The following is a 21,375-nucleotide window of genomic DNA, read 5'->3' as shown; positions in this document are numbered from 1 at the left end:
GGCCCCGTCCGGACGATGCGGATCTTCAAAATGCTGTGACAGTTTGGTTGAATTCCCAGGCGGCTGAGTTTTATGCAGAAGGGATTGGTAAGTTGGTGAAACGCTATGACAAGTGCTTCAATTTACATGGCGACTATGTTGAAAAATAGAGGACAGCTGTACCTTTCAGATGTAAAGTAAAACATTGTTGAATCTATGCGGTTTTTTTTATTTACAGCCTAACGGCGGTTGCTTTGATGAATATTATAAGAACGTTCTTCAGTAAATTTTTGCTTCTAGTTTGAAACACCGCTCTTGAATTTTTCGTGGTATGTAGCCCAAAGCAACACATTTATTTATACTCTTCATTCTTCCTACTTCCTCCCCGTCCAAAACGAACAGATGCAATGGTCCATATTCCCTTGGGATCGCAATCACTTCTTCTGAAACTCTTTGTAAAGGATTCTCATTCTTGTGTCAGTTTATAGTGCCATAGTGTACGTGCATGTGATAGAAGTTGCAAGGGGGGATGTCGCTAACACATATGTTGTAATGAAGAATCAGTCACTCCTCATTAAAAAAACTTTAGGTATGTAATTATTTTTTACAATAATCTACATCTTCTAGAAATATTAACTTGCTCTGACTTTCTATGTTTTCTTAATTTCCAACAGCAAATGCAGCTGTTGCTTAGTTGGAAAAGTTACGCAGCTGCCATTAGACAAATATACAGAATCCAAAGTTATATAGTGAATATCAGTAACATGATGTAATCATGACATACATAGAAACATAACTTACCAAGCAAGCAAAGCCCTCCGCGATGGTGTGGTAACGTCGGCTCCCTGTAAAAAAGTGGTCACGGGCTGGATACCCTATGGAGGCAATTTACGCAATGGTTTGGATCCCACACTAAACTGTAGGTCCAGTCCGGATTAGCCTATCTGTGTATAAAGTTGACTTATAACAAAAATCCAATCAAACAATAATATCCGGTAACATTAAATATTCAGCCGGCCTCCGTGGCGGAGTGGTTATCACGTCGGGCTGGAATCCCAGCCTGGGCATGGATGTTTGTGAGTGTCCCTTCATCAATTTCATCATATCATCACTCATTGCTATCTTCGCGATTAGCCAAATGTGGCAGAGAAGCGAAATAACATCAACTAAATACATTAATTAATTAATTAAATATTCAGTTTTGCAGTGTACATTTTTAAAATTGAAATTAGACCATAATTATGTATAAAGTTTATTTTCTAATTTTATCATTCTTCAAGTTCATAATCAGATGCTAAGAGACTCTGGCCTCCCGGTAAGGTAGTGGCTAACATGGTCGCCTTGCAATAATGGATGGCTCGAAACAAGTGTGTTACGTGCTTTGCAATACTGGAGTATCAGACACTCGGAATCGGAACTCAGTCGTTAACACGAGGGTTGGAAAAGAGCCCAGCGGACCTTACTGACCTTTTTAGTTTTCATCTTTTCTCCATTTTGTTACATCGTTATTTTCAAGAGCTCAGGGTGGCATGCACTCAAATTTGGTGTATTCCAGCTTGAACACAAACAATCATGTTACGGTGCCTCGAGAAATAGTTTGACAGGAAATCGGTAGAAAGTTGAAGTCATAAATAAAACAAATATGCCACTGTTCTTTGTCGGTGAATTTTGTCTGGTGGCATGGCACGTACCCGCCAAGAATGGGAAACGTAGTTGTCCGGACCAAGAATTCAACTTTGTTACGGCGGAAATTTGTTTTTCACAAAAATGTCTTTCTTTACTTCTTTTCTATTCTAATATGATCGCACTTGCACAAGAAATGAATGAATAACTGATTTGGAACAGCGTGGTTCCACCAGAGAAAAATCACCTAACATAATCTTAACCCTGGAAGATACTGTAATTTATTGATAACAAATTAAAGTTCATATATTACTATTTGTATGAGTTAATGTCACATGTATTTTCTCCTCGAAAGCCACGTTTTGCACTTTACATTAAAAACGTGCTACTAATGTTAATGCGACGGCATCCAGTACCTCCTCGTACATAAGAAGCGCAGTGCTCGATTGAAAGAATTGGATACTGATAGAAATGTGTGCTCTGTGAGAAAACCAGTGCAGTCAGATTTATCACTACAGAGAGCGAAGAAGGAGGGAATATTCCTGATGTTTAACTCGAATCAAATCTCACATCTGGAAAAATAATTCGCGTAAATCACCGAGAAAGATGATGATCGATTGAATTAACATTGTTGGGTGCGTCGGAACAGTAGGCTATTTTGCACCCTTCAATGTGTACGGGAGAAAGATGATGATTGGACCATGTTTTCAACATATTTTGAAAATGTTATTACAGTATGATTTGAATGTTCGGCTGTAAAACATGGTGTCATTTTGATAATTTCTGAGTTCATTAAGAAGAATGGTTATTAGAAGCTATACTGTAGATAAATAGTTTTCGTGTTGTGTTTCCCAATTTCACACGGCTTCACTTAGTCCAATGCAAATTGTATGACATGGAAATTTTACTCGAAAATTGAAGGATGGCACATTTTACTTTGCAACTCAAAAATTACCAAAATGTTACTTCCCATGTTTTCACCCGAGCACTTCACTTGAAACCGCATACAGCATGTTCTTATTTGCAGATTCCTGGCCATGAACTCGCAGCGCGAAATGCTGAGGCTCTCGTTGTTGACACTTGTGGGGCTGCGTCTCATTTGCGGAGAGGTGTACACGTCTGTTGCCGATTTCCAGGAGGTTCTCTCCATCGAGAACTCGTTCGTTCAGCTGCTTCAGGATCACATCAACAGAGTGGAAGACAAGTTGCACAGAATCAAAAGGTGAGTACTTTGTGCTGAACCACGGCCCGCTCCATTACAGGCCGGAGCCTTCAATTTGGCAACCCTGTAAACCGTGACATCAGCCGGCCGATGTTACTCGGAAAGAAACATTAGAGAATGAACTTACAGACGTAAAAAAGTAATAATTTTATGTAGCCTATTCATCCCATAATCACTTCATTCGCACAAATTGTATTCGCTAGTGTATTCAACGTTATTTTTCCTAAGTAAAGCAGTATGTTATTAAGTTGTGTAAAATATACATTACATTTTTTGAGCCGCATACCAGAATTTCACGGATCATTCCGTTCGTTTCACATGTGGTGAATCATCAAATATAATAAATATTCAATATTGATGTCATTAATATTGGATATTTAACAAAACTATCCATTTTCTCTCAGGGAGTATATATTCACCAGCACTCGGCATTATTTTAGCCTTGTACAGACGGGATCAAATGAAATCCTTTTCCTACCAACTCAGAAGTGAGTTGGAAACTCTTCATTGCTCCTGTATAGATAAGAAAGTGGGGGAGGGCAGTAGCAGACAAGGCCAGCACGCCTTGTTTGCAGCAAGCTTTCTGTTGGAGTCTTGAAAGTTTGTGGAAGGATTTTGTGTTCCTACCCCCCCTCCCCTCTCTCTCTCTCTCTCTCTCTCTCTCTCTCTGTGTGTGTGTGGGGGGGGTGGATTGAGAAACAGGGTGCACGATAATGCAATGAAATACGGTAATATATAACGATAAAGCTTTATTTGAAGATGGTAATAATAATAATAACCCGTGGCGCAACAGTCCGTGAGGGCCAGGTCCTACCTGCCGAGGTGGGAATTATGGGGTGACGTGTGGTCAGCAAGACAAGCCTTCAGTCGTTGTAGGTTTCCGTGACCGCGTCACGCTACTCATTTGTAGCTCCCCAATTTCCTCAGGACGGTGGATGGCCACCGGTCCCATACACAAGACCAGGTGTCCCGGGTTTGAATCCCGGCCTGGGCATGGATGTTTCTGAGTGTCCACTCATCAATTTCATTATATCATAACTCTTCCCCATCTTCGCAAATTAGCCAAAAGTGGCACAAAAAGCGAAGTGAAATAAAAGCAAAGCAATCAATCAATCAATTGTTAGGGCAGAACCATATATCACACAATACAGGTGAAATTGTTGTTGGTTGACGTGAATTTTTAATATGCCTAAACTCTTAAAATACTCTAATATCAGGTTTTCTGTTGCAATTATTATTTCAATTTTGAGGGTCTTCATGACTGAGTCATTTGCATACTGCTCTATGAAACCGGAGACCCTATGTTCGATTGATTGATTTGCTTTATTTTACTTCGCTTCTTGTGCCACTTTTGGCTAAACGCGACGATGAGGATGGTCGATGAAATGATGAAATTAATGAAGCGACACTCACAATGAACACCGAGTGAACACAATGCCAAGGCCGGTCATTAAGCAAGCTATGCTAACCACTCTACCGCGGAGGCCGGAATCCTTTTTAATGTATAGGAAAAATCGTCCTTTGACATCGAACTAAGAACAGTTAATATGCGTCACCTCGGAGTTGTTATATTTTAAATTTCGTACAATCAATTCAGATTTATTCATTCTTTTGCCTACATCAAAACTTCCACACAATAAGATCAATTACACTAAGGACAACAGCGTTAGAGTATATGCTTTAAGGAATGGTTAAACACACGATGATGACGGAAAATAATTCACATGATTATAGTGATGCATTACATCAGTGAAACATTAATTTTCGGTCATGGTGATAAATTGAAAAACGCAGGGACACAATAACCGATTGATTTATTTATTTTATTTCGCTTTTCTTCCACTTTTGGGTACTCATACTCGTTTTACATGTGTACCAACATAAATATTATTTTCTGCTAGCAGTGTCTTCGTCTTCTTTCGTTTTGACTCATCTACATTATCTACATATTGCAAAATGTAAAGTCCCGGTTAGCCTTACTGTGCATAAAAGTGCACTTGGAACACAACTCCATCAACGTACATTTTGGCGAGCCACCGTGGGTTATCCTTCCTTAAAACTCGTCAGTGTGATATTAAGATAAAGGTCAAAATTGAAATGGAATTTCAACGACTGACTGTGCTTTGTGCGTTTAAAATTCTTGCATGGCTACTCCAGTTGAACTCTCGTGTCCCAGTTCATGTTTATAATGCAGTTCCGATGCATGCCTTTGACGCGTGTTATCAGATCAGGCGGGGATACAACCTCGTATGCAGTGACATCTGCTGAAAGAGATGTAAAGCTCCACAACATCTGGCATGCGCTGCACTTTACCGCAATGACAAGTAAAAAAGCGAGAACACATAAAAGAGTTTCCCAGTTTCTCGTAAAGAAAATCCTTCCCCTGTACGTTCATTGCAACATGCAATTAAGGCGCATAGGGAGGGGGATGGTGTGATGAGCACCACGCTCCGGCTGCCTTTACTCTCCAAAGTTGTCACTCAGATATCATTTTCATTAGAGGCTGGGTGAACCTCAGAGGCGCTTTATGCAGGAACTTGTTCGGAAATATTCCCACCTCAGAGCACATACCTGGGAATCGAACCCGGGAACACTTGCAGTTACGAAATCAGCTCAGTTGCCATGGAGGGAAATTTTTGCATTTGGAAAATTGCTTTCTCGTTACTAATTAGCAACAATTAAAGTTATTCTTATGCAGCAGCTGTGTAGACAGGAAATACTAAAGCTTTGAAGTCAGGATAGGATTTTCTGGATAAAATTTTGGAACTTGAACTGGGGGGAGTCTTCATAAATAAAATAATAAAAATGAACAGGGCATGGCTGCAACCGGCTAAATTTGCAACATATATTTATGACTCTCATAACGTGAATGATGGATGTTTTCTGCGACTGCCACAGAGGCGAGCTGGTAACCGTAACATGCTGCTAAGCCTGAGGTCCCAGGTTTGAACCTGACATTGGTGTACCATTGTGCTTGTTCAATCATTCGTTCTCATCGTCAATATTAGTCGAATACGTAGAAAACTGACGTAAAATAATCGAAAAATATTAAATAAAAAATGGCCTATTTGCAATTTTATTTCGTGGTAAAGTCGTTTAACGGTGCTTACCAAAGTTCCTTAGCTCCGACTCCATGATTGCACAGCAGTTGCAGAGCGCAACGAAACGATTGGAAAAATTTCCATCATTGCTCGTTCACTCATTACCAGTGCTGCCGTGCTGCTGACTGGCTTGGTTTTAACGAAGATAATCTTTACTAACTAACTCTCTAGGCTTATTAAACTCGAACGTTTATGGCTGCAGCAACACAAGCCTTCCATCTGTCCCTATCCTGTTAAAGATCAACCCAGTCTTTTCCATCCTAGCCGATTTCCTTTAGGTTCATCTCAATGTTATCCATCCATATTCGTCTTGGCCTTCCTACAGGTCTCTTACCATGAAGTTTCCCAACAAGAATCCAGAAAACTCTTCTTTCCTCTTCCATTGGTGCCACATGGCCTGCCCACCTAAGTCGTCTTGATTAAATTATTCTAATAATATCTGGACATGGATACAAATTATGCAGTTCTAAATTATGTAACCTTCTCCACTCACCTGTCTCCTCATCCCTTTTTTGGTCCTAATATTTTTCTAAGGATTTTATTTTCAAATACTCTTAATTTATGTTATTGATTTTTTTTAAAAAAAATCGTAAATATTCTACATTCTGAGCATTTGAAGGGCTTGGTCTCGTTCTCGATTCGATATTTTGAAGATCATCTCAATACCCGACCTCTTTCCGTCCACGATAGGTCTTTTATGGCTTTATTTAAGGACACCCACAAAGAACTTCAATGTGCAGGCCAGGATTCGATCCCGCGATCCCCTGGCGTCGTAGCGCGCTGTGCTAACCACTCCATCACGAAGGCAGGCAGATGAGGATGAGTGATGATATGATTATATTCTTGAAGAGACACGCGCAAAGAACATCCATGCCCCGGCCGGGATTCGAACCCGTGACCCCTCGCGTCAGGCTGTGCTAACCACTCCACCACGGAGGTAGGCATCTAGCAAATGACTAGAACCTGTGTGTGGAATGTATAGAAATAGACCGAGACTAGTCTTACTGGAAAATTATACGATATCGTTTTCGCGAAATATTTGTAGTTCGAGGAGTGTCGAGGGTGTGTTCAAAGTAGTGGATATTTCTCCTTTTTTCTCCAACTTTCCAAGTGCCCAACATGTTTTACGCTTTTTTCGTTGCTCAGGCGATGAAGACGGTATTCGTTCCCTCCTCTCCAGGAAGGTCACAATATCCGTGCAAATCAGGCCTGGTCAACCCTCTGTATTTTTATTGAAAGAGCACTCTCATGTGCACTTGTTAACTGCAGAGCGAGCAGCTGTAATGTCGTTCGTGAACGAGTCATTGAAAAGGAACGACTCCCTCTTGGGGACTGTTAATGGCTCTCTCGACGTGAACGAGCAACTCCATGAGTAGCGAGCCTTAATTACGAACGAATAACGAATTAATTATTTTTTTTTACTTATCGTTTCTGCTACTGGTAATAAAGTAGTGATGATCACTAACAACTAATATTGGTACACACGACCTGGGTTCGAATCCCGGCCTGGACATCTGTTAGCACTCCTTCATAAATTTCATCATATCATCACACATCCTCATCTTTGCGATTAGCCTAAAGTGGCAGAAAAGCGAAGTCAAATGAAACCAAATCAGTCAATAATAATAGTCAAAAGACTAATTCGATTGATAAATAGTCCACTATTTTCTTTTGAGTCAACTAATTTTCATTAGTCGATGTTCCTTCTATGGTTTTAATAATCAACTAATATTAGTCGACTGATGGCATGACTAGTGATAAGATGAAATTGATGAAAGGACCTCGTTTCCCAACGAGAATCCAGAAATCTCTTCTTTCCTCTCTCATTCGTGCCACATGGCCTGCCCACCTAAGTCTCCTTGATTTCATTATTCTAACAATATCCGAACATGAATACAAATTATGCAGTTGTAAATTATGTAACCTTCTCCACTCACCTGTCTCCTCATCCCTTTTAGATCCAAATATTTTTCAAAGGATTTTGTTTTCAATTACTCTTAATTTATGTTCCTCTTTCAATGGAGGGGACCAAGTTTCGCACCCATACGCGTATAATACTACAGGCAGAATTACTGTTTTGTATATTTTAACTTTGAGTTTGTTAGATATTATACGAGAAGATAAAAGTTTATGAAGAGTAAAGTAACGTACATTTCCTGAATTACGCTTGCTTTTTATTTCCTCTTTAATATCATTTTCATTTGTTAGTATTACTCCTAAGTACTTGAATTTGGAAATTGATTCAAACGAGTTATCATTAATTAAATTTTGATTATTGCCGAACACTTGATTTTGGCCTGTAAGCATATATTTGTAGGTTGTTTGAGGAGTGTCGAGGGTGTGTTCAAAGACCAGTAGTGGATATTTCTCCTTTTTTCTGAAACTTTCCACGTGTTCAACTTTGAGTGTTAGGCTTTTATCGTGGCTCAGGCGATGAGGGTGGTATCCTTTTCCTCCCCTCCAGGAAGTCACTAGAGCTTTTTGCTAGCTTCCAAACCTATCTCTTTAGCTGCTTTTAAAAATATTTTAGCATTATTCTTAATTGTATTTATATCATTCCCTTGTAAGTCTACATCATCTGCATATGCTAACAACTGAGTTAGATTGTTTAAGGTTAGTCCTTCATTAGTATCTTTTACCTCAGCATGTTCTAAGGCAAAATTAAAGAGCAATGGAGATAATACATCTCCCTGTCTTAACCCAGCATGAATTGTAAATTTGTCAGACATATTAATACTCACACGAATTTTACTTTCTGTTTCACTGTTGCATACTTTTATCATATTAACAAGCTTCTTAGGTATTCCAAACTCGACTAATATATTATATAATTTATCTCTTTTAACCGAATCATATGCTCTTTTAAAATTATGGACATTTTGAATATATACATTTTAGTTCTCTTAGCATGAATAATACATTTACAGTGTATTTATGTTAAGAGAACCAAACCTAATCTAACAACGTAGACATTCCTCGCTTGACGTAAGAACGCAAAGTCTTCTCGTTGTGCGATAAGCGAGATCCTTTTCTTTTCCTTCATCCACGAAGCTTCGTACGCAACTCTATTTATAGCAAACAATGCTGCTGAAGAAGAACAACTAAGGAGGAATCGGCGGATTATTCACCTTTCTGCGACATATTTTTTTGCAACGCGCGAAGAACTGTAAAAAGATCTTGATAGATTGATACAAACTCCGATGCAACAGTCAAGGTTCGTTTCCTATATGCTCTTCCTTATTGAAACGGCCACTGCTGCATAACATAATAAATATATTGCAAAATCATGTAGCTATTTAAACTAATAGATTAATGTTATTTTGATATCATTAAGAAGGTATTAAAGAAATACATACCCACAATAAACGTGTTCTTTAACAGCACACTTAAGGTGTTTAAAAAATAAAGCTAGGGGAACTAGGGTGAAAATGGGAACGTGGGGAATATGGGCACAATTAAGGTTATTGCGTATGCTATGTGCGGTGAAAGAAAATCAATATCGTCCAGATAAAAATTTTATCTTGCTTAAAGTAGAATTCAAATGCTTTTGGCATTTTTTGTTGAATTATTTTTCTTTCATCACCACATTTGTTGAGATGCCACAAGTTATACTATTTCTTCTAATTTTTGTTATAGGTATTTGCATTCATTCTATCACACCATGGATGCACAAGTACACAGAGGAGCAGGATTTTCAGAGAAGTTTGTTCAAAATCCAATTCATGCTTTTCAAACCGTTAAGAGGCTTACAGTAGACTGGAAACAACTTGAAGAAGATATGAAAGTGGATGATTGGAGAGGTAGTAAAACCAATTTTGAGAAGCAAAATAATTCTGATGATACTAGCATTAATTACATATAAAGCAATCTGACCACTAGTCTTAGTAGTTACATATGTATATGGTAAGACTATTGCAAATATTTTCAAATTTATCTTACTTTCCATAAAAAGAGTTCTAAAAACTTACTATTTCAACCATCACTTTATAAATTAATTTTGAAAAAAAAAAACAGAAAAAATATTTTAGAGCATTTATTAATGGCATATCTGATATATAATATAACACATGACGCAACAGCCCTTTAAGGCCAAAGCCTACTTACCAACTGCTGGATAGTCTAATAAATTAGAGGGCCTCCCCAATGACCCAGTCCATCGTCGTCACCTTGTAGTCAAGGGGTCCTGTGTACGATACCAAGTGGAAGCACACAGTGGTTCGGATCTCACTTTAAACTGTAGGTCCAGTCCCAATTAGCCTTTCTGTGCATAAAGTGGACTTAAGAACAAAGTCAATCAATCAATGTAATAAATTAGTAGGCAATTGAATAGAATATGCTTTGTAAAAAATCAATCTCACTATATGTATGCACGCAAGGCTTCCATATCATTGTTCCCATAAGCCTAGAATCTAATGATATAGCACATACTGTAAAATAGAGCAGCAGTGAAACTCTCTTAAGACATATCATGGTATTTAATGCTAGATAAAAAATGTGATGTTTCTTTTTCCAAAAGAGAATGTGGCAACTCCTTAAAATATATTTTTTTATTTTATCTTGCCTGATCAAAGCTTCCTATCTTATTCCTATTTTTATACTTTATCCCTTATTTCTCTCTTTTACACATCATTAATTCTCTTCAGTATTTCATTTTCCAAGTTGAACATGAATAAATGAAATAGAATCACTTTTATCTCACTTCTCTCATTCCTTCCAGATTTGTTGTATCGAATGGACGAAATTAGATCTTGGCGTAAGTTTCCACAAGAAGAGGATTTTCATGGTGTCAGTTATGCACTTATTTTAGTACAGGATACCTACAATCTCAATATTTCAGATTTATCTCGAGGATTTATGGCAGGAATGCAAACTTATTCTGGTAAGAATATGAAAGAGACATTTATTTTGTTTATTGATAAAGAATAGATTTATATATTTTTGTGAATTAATATTTGTTGAGGCTCCTTATACTCTTTATGATCCATTCATATTTTTCCAATATACCAAAATTTTGCACAAATGTGCATGTTTGTGCATGTGTGTTTCTTTGCTAATTGTGATGTATTTGAATTATGAATCAAAAATATTTCTTTGTTAAATTCTTTTTGTTTGATAAAAAAGAAAGAAATTCTTTTATTTCCTCAAATTTCCTTGATTGAATTATATTCTTGCATGTTAAATATGTCTTTAACTGAAGAAAAAATTATCTTATATTAACAATGTATTGAATATGACACCATACTTGTCTTCCTTAACACTGAAATGCTCACTCGGATCACAATAGTGATCCACACGTTTATATTATTTGCAAGATACTGCCGTATGGCAACACTATTGGGCTTTGTTACCAGTGTATCTTCCTCGAACAGTCCAGGAACTCTGATTTTTCAGCATTTATTTGAAACAGATCCATTGTTGACTTATTATAGAGATCACATGTCAGTGGAGCACAATAGTGATCTTCATCTGGAGCATTTTCGGACAAATAGTATTTTCATATATGTAAACAGTTGTTTCTAAAAATCTGTTATAAATGTATGAAGTGGGTGTGTCCAGACCACAAGAAATCTGTTTGTGAATCTTGTGAGGAAATATAATATTAAAAGTAAGATTCTAAGCAGACCTGTAAACAAACTCCTAGAAATGTTGACCCAATAATAACATGTAACCCGTGAAATCCTGTTGCTACCATCGCTCCTTTCCTAATAAATTCTGCCCGAGCCTTAATTACAGTATTAACTCCCCTCGAGCCAAATGGATTTTCTTATTGTATAAATCAATGGGTTGTCTCTGGAGAGAGGCAGACTCTAGACGTCTGCAGTCTACTATATTTAGTAATTCTAGTTTTATAACCATTTATGTGAAGCTACAAGGGTTGGATAAAAAGTAATGGCAACATTGGTATAATTGCTACTTGACTGTATTGGCAGAGGAGCACGTGTTACATTCCTTCAATGTAATCCCCCCCCCCATCTCTACGACCTTCTGCCACACGTATGGAAGGCGTCGTACACCGTCAGCGCGTCCATCTCTGTCGATGTCCCGCAGTGACCGCCCTATAGCACGTATGATGGCTTCGCGCGTGTCGTAGTGCTTCCCGCCCAGTGGTTCCTTCATTTTGGCAAAAAGGTCGTAATCACACGGTCTCATACCGGTGAATACGGCGGATGTTCCAGTACCTCCCACTGCCAGTTAAGCAGGAGCGCCGTCTCAGTGTTCGCAGTGTGACACTTTGCATTGTCAAGCAGGATGATGGGACACCGTGCCAGAACGTGCCGTCGCTTCCTTCTTAATGCGAGACGAAGGTGGTGTTGCAAGAAGGTGCAGTAGTAGGCTGCGTTCACCGTCTGCCTAAGAGACGTTGTTCTTCTTGCCTAAACATATTGTTAGGGCGCTTGCACTCTCGTCCTCTGCTTCAGAGCACTGCTGTTTTTGACTGAATAACATACAACCGCACTCCACTCACTATACTTCCTCGTCTGACATTCCTTTATCAACCACGAAACGGTTGTGGCGCTGTGACTCGCCCCTTTCACGGGACAGCAGTGTTGCCATTACTTTTTATCCAACCCTTGTAATAAATGTTCCAATTTGGTCGGGATGGTTCACCATATTTACTCCCTGTTTTGACTTTCTTCAAACTGCAGTCTCGATGAGAATATGTCCTCTTTTTGTGGTTGATTCACATTCAGACATGTTCTTCAATATAAGGATAATTCCATAGTGTTGGTGGTCACATTCAAGGTACAAATTCCCATGGCAGAAGGGGGATCTCCCACCTTCCCACCAAGGATCTTGTTCTATTAAAATTTTTCCCCCATTAAAATTTTCCGATGGTAAGAGTTTGTGTTATAACAACAAAGATAAGCAATTAGTTTGGACTTCAAACATACTTTAGTAAGACTAACATCATAAACACATACAAAGAAGGAATAACAAAGCCTCAAAGCCTGTGTGTGAATGTTGCATACATATATATATCTCTATTTCTCTCTCTCTATCTCTATCTGTCTCTCTATCTCTATCTCTATCTCTCTCTCTCGCGCGCGCGCTCTCGTAACAGCATGGGGTAAAATGGTACTTCTACAGTCATAGATAAGATTTTAAAATTATATCAAATTGGACTAGTAAGAAATGTAGCCGTAGCTGCGAAGGTGGTTGTCATTGTCACCCTAGGCCCCTGGAACACAGAAATTTGATCAACCTTTCATTTCTCCTCCATATCTCATCTCCTTTCGTCGGGAATAAAACATAGCACTTACATGTTGATTTAATAGGAAACTAATGTCTTCTTAAAGTTTCTCATTTTTTGTCCCTCCACCTAGTTATCTTTAATTTGCAATCGATTTTGCAGTTGTGAACAATAACACACACTGCTTCAATAAAGATGGTGTGGGATGCACAACCAACTGTCCTTTTATTAGCCACATTTCTTGAATGCTAAGTTTTCTTTGCATCGGATTCAGTTGAAAAGAGTAAGTACATAAAATTTCTACAATGTCTAAGTATGCCAGCAACATCTAGGTAGGGGGTGCAAATTCAGTGCAGGGGGTGCAAAAATCATTCTCGTCCTGGGTGCTGAAATCTCTAGCTACAATTCTGATAAAGAAATATTTCCTTTCGAGAGACCATTAATCGATTTACACCATTATAAAAACATAATAAAATAAAAGTATGAAAATTTAATTATCATTTTTAATAAAAAGCAATAATTAAATAATATCTAACATATATTAAAAACATTTCACCTATATTCTAATTTCTTGACATTTTGAACCAGTCGTTAAAGGAATTAATTTGCTAGTTTATAAATGTAGAAAATTAATTTCTTTAAATATGTTTATAAATATATATAAATAAATAAATAATTTAATAATTGACATATATTTCATGACAATTATATCTATGTATATATAAAACCAAGGTTTCGGGCTTGGCCACCCGTCTCAAAAAAAATCCTGGGTATGGGCCTGATTCTAAGATACACTGATTTTTTTGGTTGGTTTCCTCACATTCAAATATAATTCACTAGATTTAGTATTTCTTTCCTCCTGTAATGTGTGGAGTGAAAACACTTACATTTTTCTTTAAAGTGAACCAGAAAAATACTTTAAAAAGGACATTCTAACTATAAAACCAGATAAATTTTGACAAATACTGAGTAAAACTGATAATATTCAATGGATCACAACAGTGATCCATGAGACCAAAGACTTGATTTTTTTCTGTGTGACCACTGCAGTGTTAAGAGTAAGATTTTTTTGAAAAAAGTACTTCATGAACTTTATTTGAATGGACTCGAATATAAATATGAAATCTTCCAAAGTGTACAGTCTCTAATAAATCTATTTATATCAGATGAATTTTAATAATTTATAAAGCTGTAATCTTTCAATTATTACAGTATAGATGCTTGAAAATTAGTCTATTTTGACACCTTTTTCCTTTTCTGAATCTCAATTGATATTGAGAAAGAAATTGTGGATAATTTTTTTGTGAGAAATTGTAATCAGATGTGAAAATAATAGTATCGCATTAGATTATTAGGTTGGTATAATCATAAATTTCTTGCTCTAATTTCAACTTCTACTTATCCTTTTTAAATCCCTTTTCATTGATGAACCTATTTTTCTTTGTTGGGTCTGAATATATACATATTTAGCTGCTAATACACATCGTAATCGTTTTAGGAAAAACTGTGACTAAAACTTAATCTTCAATTCGGTTTCCAGTTCAATTATACTAACGTACTCCTGGTTCGACCGCAGAAGAGTCGTCGTTTATTTAAATTATTTATTTCTAATGAACTAAACTAAACTCCATAGTGCAATAGCTCTCAGAGCCAGGGCCTGCTAAGTGGCTTTTCACTGGGTGACACATGGTCAGCACATCGAGTCCCATCGCCACTGTTTTCTGGCTTCTGAACCCAGAGCCTGTTACTTCCTTTCTTCCAGGGACCTGTAACGTAACGCAATTCATTGGTATTTGTCACCGTTCCGCGTAATTTCCGTACCGGGTACCGCGTACCGGCCCAAGTGCTGTGGACCGTTCCAAGGAAAATACCAGAACCTCTTGGTAAGGCGAACAGTAACGCTTCTGCTATACCGTTCCGTTCGTACCCGAGAGTGCTTCGGGGACGACAGCTTTGGGTACACAGAGTGGAACGTTAAAATACCCGTACCAGAAAGCATGGAACTTGTTCCTTCTCTGAATGCCGGTTCCGTTACGGTACGTACCTCTCCTTAGAATCATACCGGTACAAATTCATGATGGGATTTGGGATCGGGTACAATTGTAACAAAACCTATTTTCAACAAATCAAATAGGTATTGAATGGATCAGAAAATATATGTCACGTAACTCTTCATTTTAAAACATTCATTGTTGAATTCTTGAAAAATCGATAATAACTAATATTAATGGAGGTTGTAGGCAATAAAATATAAATTGTATATATAAAAATAAATATGGAATCGTGAGATTTGTTATTAATAATGTTACTTTTATATAACCAATACACGTAATATTAGGGTGCAAGGTGATACCAACATATTTTAAAAAAATATTTTCAAGCAAGATATTGAAAGTTCGACATGATGATAGTTTATGTAATTAGAATATAACCAACTAATACATATGGAAAAAAGGGAAAGTTAATGTACGCCATATTGAGAAATGTTACCATCTAAGTTACAGATCTTAAATTCGGGTTGACCTGGCATTGCCAATCAATATGATTTTGGTAAAACTGGAAATTACACGCCATATTCAAAAATGTCACTTCTTAAGATAGAGAAGTAAAATTCGGTTTGACGGTAGCTTATGCTAATTAGAGTATGGCAAATCAACATGATTGTGGAAAACCGGAAGTTGATGGACGCCATATTGAAAAATGTTACTTCTTAAGAAAGATACGGCCGCGGTGGCTCAGTCGGTAACGCGTCTGACTACCATGCTCGAGGTTCCGGGTTCGATCCCGGCCGGTTCAAATCCGGATGGAAGCGGCCCCGGCGCCCACCCAGCGTCGAATAGACATGGGTACCTGGAGGAAACCCTGGGGGGTAAAGGCGGTCAGGGGCGTGATGCTGATCACATCACCCTCACTCATGACCAGATCAAGAAAGTGTGGGGCATTAACCCCACACCCCCTATATGCCTTCATGGCGTGGTGCTAAGCACAGGGGAACACTTTACCTTTTTTTTAAAGAAAGATACGTGAAATTCGGTTTGACGGTAGCATATGCTAATTAGTGTATGGCAAATCAACATGATTGTGGAAAACCGGAAGTTCATGGACGCCATATTGAAAAACGTTACTTCTTAAGATAGAGAAGTGAAATTCGTTTTGACGGTAGTTTATGCTAATTAGAGTATGGAAAACTAACATGATTCTGGAAAACCTGAGGTTGATGGAATTCATATTTAATTTTTAATAAATAAAAACTAAATCGACACTCAAAAGTATTTCTTTTTCAACATGGCGTCTATCAACTTCCAGTTTTACAACAGCATATGCATTGTTCATGTTCGAATTAGCAAGCGCATTAATCTAACCTGCCCGACCCTGTGGCCGAGTGGTTATCACATCGCACTGCGACGCCAAGGGTCCCGGGTTCGAATCCCGGTCGGGCTTGGTTGTTTGTGAATGTCCATTCATCAATTTCATCATTTCATCACTCGTCCCCATCTTCGCAAATTAGCCAAGAGGCACAAAACGCGAAGTAAAATAAACTAAATCAATCAATCAATCAAAGCAATAATCTAACCGAATTTCACTTCTTCATCTTAATAAAATGCATTTTTTATTATCCCGTCCATCGACTTTCGGTTTTATAATATCATATAAATTGATCATGTTCTAATTAACATAAGCAATCACCAAAGGAAAGAGGAATATTAAAGTATTTTTTTTCCGTTAACGTCCGGTTTTCCATAATCATGTTAATTTGCCATGCTCTAATTACCATAAGCTACCATCAAACCGAATTTCACTGCTGTATCTTAAGAATTAACGTCTTTCAATATGGCGACCATCAACTTCCGGTTCTCCAGAATCATGTTTATTTGCCAAGCTCTAATTCCCATAAGATACCATCAAACCGAATTTCACTCGTATAACTTAAGAAATAACATTTTTCAATATGGCGTACATGAACTTCAGGTTTCCCAGAATCACGTTGATTTGCCATGCTCTAATTTCCATAAGCTACCATCAAGCCGAATTTCACTCCTGTGTCTTAAAAATAAAATTTTTAAATATGGCGTCCACCAACTTCCGGTTTTCCACAATCATGTTGATTTGCCATGCTCTAATTACCATAAGCTACCATCAAGCCGAATTTCACATCTCTATCTTAAGAAGTAATGTTTTTCAATATGGCGTCCACCAACTTCCGGTTTTTCACAATCATGTTGATTTGCCATGCTTTAGTTAGCATAAGCTACCGTCAAACCGAGTTTGAATTCTCTATCTTACGAATTAACGTTTTACAATATGGCGACCAGCAACCTCCGGTTTTCAAGAATCATATTATTTGCCATGCTCTAATTCCCATAAGCTACCATCAAACCGAATTTCACTCCCTTATATTAAGAAATAACATTTTTCAATATGGCGTCCATGAACTTCCGGTTGTCCGGAATCACGTTGATTTGCCATGTTTTGGGCCGTGTCCGGATTGGCAAGCGCTCCGTCCCGCTCTCTCCCGTTGCTTTCGCGTGCCGTCGAAGTCACGTCCAAGTCGTCCGAATCTACATGTCCCCTTGTAGTACGGTTATCACTTTTCCCGCCAGGTGTCAGCCCGAACTTCACCCACCGCGCTCTGGGGCGCAGGCGCACCGCACGGAAGCAGAAGGCAGACACCAAACAAACATCACAATGATTTCCACCTATTTACTACTCATTTTAAAAATGTAACATGCTATTTCATCATTTACAATTTTTCTACATTCAGTATTATCGATAAAATGTTAAAGTATCACTGAGTTTTACATCGTCTAATCAGTAAATGCTGTCTGCACAAAGTGAAAGTTAGAATATGGCTGCCAAGCGCAGGGTCACAGGGAGTCCAAGCGTGCATCTGTCGCTCCTCTCAGCTCTCCCCTCAGACTCCACGTCTGCCGCGAATTCGGACAACGGAGGTTGCCTGAGTCCCCGGATGGAACGGTGCTCTAGGTGACATCTGCTGCCGATTCGGACGCGGCCCTAATTCCCATAAGCTACCACCAAGCCGATTATTACTTCTCTATCTTAAGAAGTGACATTTTTCAATATGGCGTCCATGAACTTCCAGTTTTCCACAATCATGTTGATTTTTCATGCTCTAATTAGCATAAGCTTCCATCAAACCGAATTTCACTTCTATATCTTAAAAGGTAATTTTTTTCAATATGGCGTCCATCAACTTCCGGTTTTCCACAATCGTGTTTATTTGCCATGCTTTAATTAGCATAAGCTACCGTTGAACCGAGTTTCACTTCTCTATCTTAAGAAGTAAAATTTTTCAATGTGGCATCCATCAACTTCCGGTTTTCCACAATCATGTTGATTTGCCGTGCTCTAATTAGCATAATCTACCGTCAAACTCAATTTCACTTCTCTACCTATTTTAAAAGTTATGGGGCCTACTGCACATGCCTCCTAGTAACAGGTTTCCTGAAGGACGAATATCGACCTTCTGCGCAGGTCGTTGTAATTAGTATGTATATTATACATGAGCTTTTTAAAACTAATTGTTTCTATTGTTAATAGTTTGCCAGAGTGACGGTCTTTGAAATTTTTGCATAGCTGATACCATTATTAACAAATTAATGAAATATAAACGAGATAGTATTTATACATATTTTTCGGATAAATAATTATCCAGAAAGATCAGGAATTACTTTTTTCTAAAGTTGTTATAATAATCTTTTAAACGAAGAAGTGTATATTTATCGGTATTCCATTTGCTGCTGTGGAATTTTGATTGACAGTAAACTTAATTCGGATACGCTCAGTATGTTATGATACGTACTGTAAGTTCCTGTTACAAATGTTACCCGCTTCATCCATTTCTATCCACGTACCGGTATTTTAATAACAAGCGCTGGTCATAGTGCTTCAGTACCGGTTACCAACTTGTGGTTCCATTTTGTACCCGGTAGCCATCGTTCAGGTACAGTATGTGCGGATAGGATCATACCCATTCCATTCGTGACCCGTTCCACTCAGTACCTGAAGCGAATGGGTCGTTGAGTAACAGTACGCCTAATTTACCCAGGTTGTAGGTAGGTCCAATCTGTCCGGTACTGTGTGGAACGCCAATGCCATTGTAACGCATATCGATAGTTCCATTTTTAACTTGACAGCGTTACAAGTTGGGTTACGTTACAGGTCCCTGCTTTCTTCTCTTCAAGTAGATCCCCAGTTGTCCTCCTGATGCTGGGTTAACACCAAAGGTTTGGGGGCTCCCTCTGGGAATGGAACCTGGGACACCAAAGGCAAGAGTGCTAACCATGTGGCTATGTGGGCCTCCCATTTCTGATGAATTACATCTAAAAAAAATAATAATAATAAAATTTTTAAAATGCATCTTGTCTTATCTTATCCTGCACTTTCCAGCTTGTTCAGGCGATAGTTCCATACATGAAGCAAAACTACCTTTTCTTTTGTGTTTTGCTCCTTTGAGCCAAATTTGATTCAATTAATTCAACCAGTGTGCGAATTAATAAATGGTTGAGACGTTGTAAGTTCTCCCATTAGACAGCATATACTTGACAATAGCAAATATTCATGTGTCCCACCATCAATAACAATATACATTTAACATTTGTAGCATAGGTAGGTTTTCATAATCTCATTTGCTAACTGGTTCATGATAAAAGTACCTATAACAGTTTTAAATGGTATCTATGCAGTGTGGTATTTGTAGGGGGGATGGGGGAATTCCTCTACTGGATACTTGTCCCCCTCTCTGCTTGATGAATTTTATCCCTGGGGGGGATGATATTTGAGGGAAACAAGAAATTATTGGAAATTTAGTTACTCTTTCCCACTTCGCCATTATATTACAACATTTTCTGTCACACAACAGGAAGCTCCATTTGGCGAACGCAGATGTGGCCTCAAGCGCTCCTACCTAGGTATATTCCTGGAACTGTCAAACAAGTGGCCAGGATCGAAGACCACCTCCCCCTCTTCCCTTTTCTTTGTCCACGGAATTTGGCAGGAAAACACCACCCCATTTCAATGAATGTGAAAGTTACAAATGAGTTGTCACGTGACTCAAACTTGTCACCACAGAACATCTGTATTCGTATGAGTGGAACAATAGTACACGAAGATAGCCTGCATGGAATTTTTGACGCAAGCACGGTAGCCCTTTATGAATTCATTTTTAAAAGTACAGTGTTCTATTTTTTAGAATAATGGGCTAGATCTATTTGTGAAGCTAGAATGTTAGTGTAAAAGTGAGCGTTACAAGTTCCAGACTCTGCAATATCAGGAATGTGCCTTCAACATGAAGGAAATCTGATAAAGCTGTTGGCAGTGAAGGCTGTGTAGATCAAAGGATCGGTTCTGAAAATTTGCAAGTGCATCTACACAATAAGGCAGTAGCAGCAATGTGGTGAATTCCTCTTGATTGTTAGTTGCCCATTAAAAATTTAACAAATGGAAAGTTACACAGCTTGATGTATCTATTGAATTGAATTGAATTGAAAAGTCTTTTTATTTACTACAGAGCGAGATTCAGCCCTGGGCTGCTCTACCACCTAACTCTGGTGAATAAAAGTTACAATACATACATTTATAATACTGAATAATACTGAAATCAGATAACATAACATGAATGAATTTGACATAAATGAAAAATAATAAAATTATAAGAGAATACAATGACAGATACATTAACATACACACGTGTACATACGCAATTTCCAAATCGATACTAAAATAGCATGCACACAGGATGAAATAAATATTCGTTGTGTCAGATAAGTGTTTCCGAAATACATGGTTTTACTTTACTTGATTCCTGTTGCTTAGCCGTACGAGCTAATGCTCAATTGTTGTCTTTGCAATAAAAATAATACGACTTGTTCTTTGAAGTTTTTGGGTGTTGTAGCAAAAGAAACATAATCGGGAAGGGCATTCCAAACCTTTGCAGACCAGAGGGAGAAGGAGCCTTCGAAACTGACAGCAGAGTGGCGGGGAATGTCTATTTTTCGCCGACCTCTAGTATTGTATGGATGTATGGAATTTCTAAATATCAATTTCTCGTGGAGATAGCTAGGTGTTTGCAATTTTAATACGTTATATATTGTAGAACACTGATGCAGGAGGCGTCGCCTAGACATGTTAAGGATTTTATATGTATTGAGCAAGGGTAGGATGTGCTGATTTCTCCTGATCGAGAGAACGTAACGAATGCAAGAATTCTGTATTTTTTGTATTCTGATCGATATTTTACG

General features: G+C 38.1%; 1 protein-coding gene across 2 annotated transcripts in view; it reads left to right on the top strand.

Moving 5' to 3' along the window:
- The first annotated feature begins 2,633 nt into the window (after positions 1–2,633).
- Positions 2,634–21,375, top strand: part of LOC145984403 (prolyl 4-hydroxylase subunit alpha-1-like) — a 48,827-nt gene continuing 30,085 nt past the window's right edge. For both annotated transcript variants that reach the window (XM_083118065.1, XM_083118064.1), the window contains exons 1-3: positions 2,634–2,824; positions 9,562–9,725; positions 10,643–10,804. In XM_083118065.1, the coding sequence (XP_082974191.1) occupies positions 2,640–2,824; positions 9,562–9,725; positions 10,643–10,804 (511 nt within the window). In that variant the 5' untranslated portion in view covers positions 2,634–2,639. The remainder of the gene's footprint in view (positions 2,825–9,561; positions 9,726–10,642; positions 10,805–21,375) is intronic.

This window comes from Lepisma saccharinum, chromosome 2, assembly GCF_977018435.1.
Source record: "Lepisma saccharinum chromosome 2, izLepSacc3.1, whole genome shotgun sequence".
NCBI lineage: Eukaryota > Metazoa > Arthropoda > Insecta > Zygentoma > Lepismatidae > Lepisma > Lepisma saccharinum.
The sequence above is the reverse complement of the archived record's forward strand: the minus strand, read 5'-3'. Positions and strand labels throughout refer to the sequence as shown.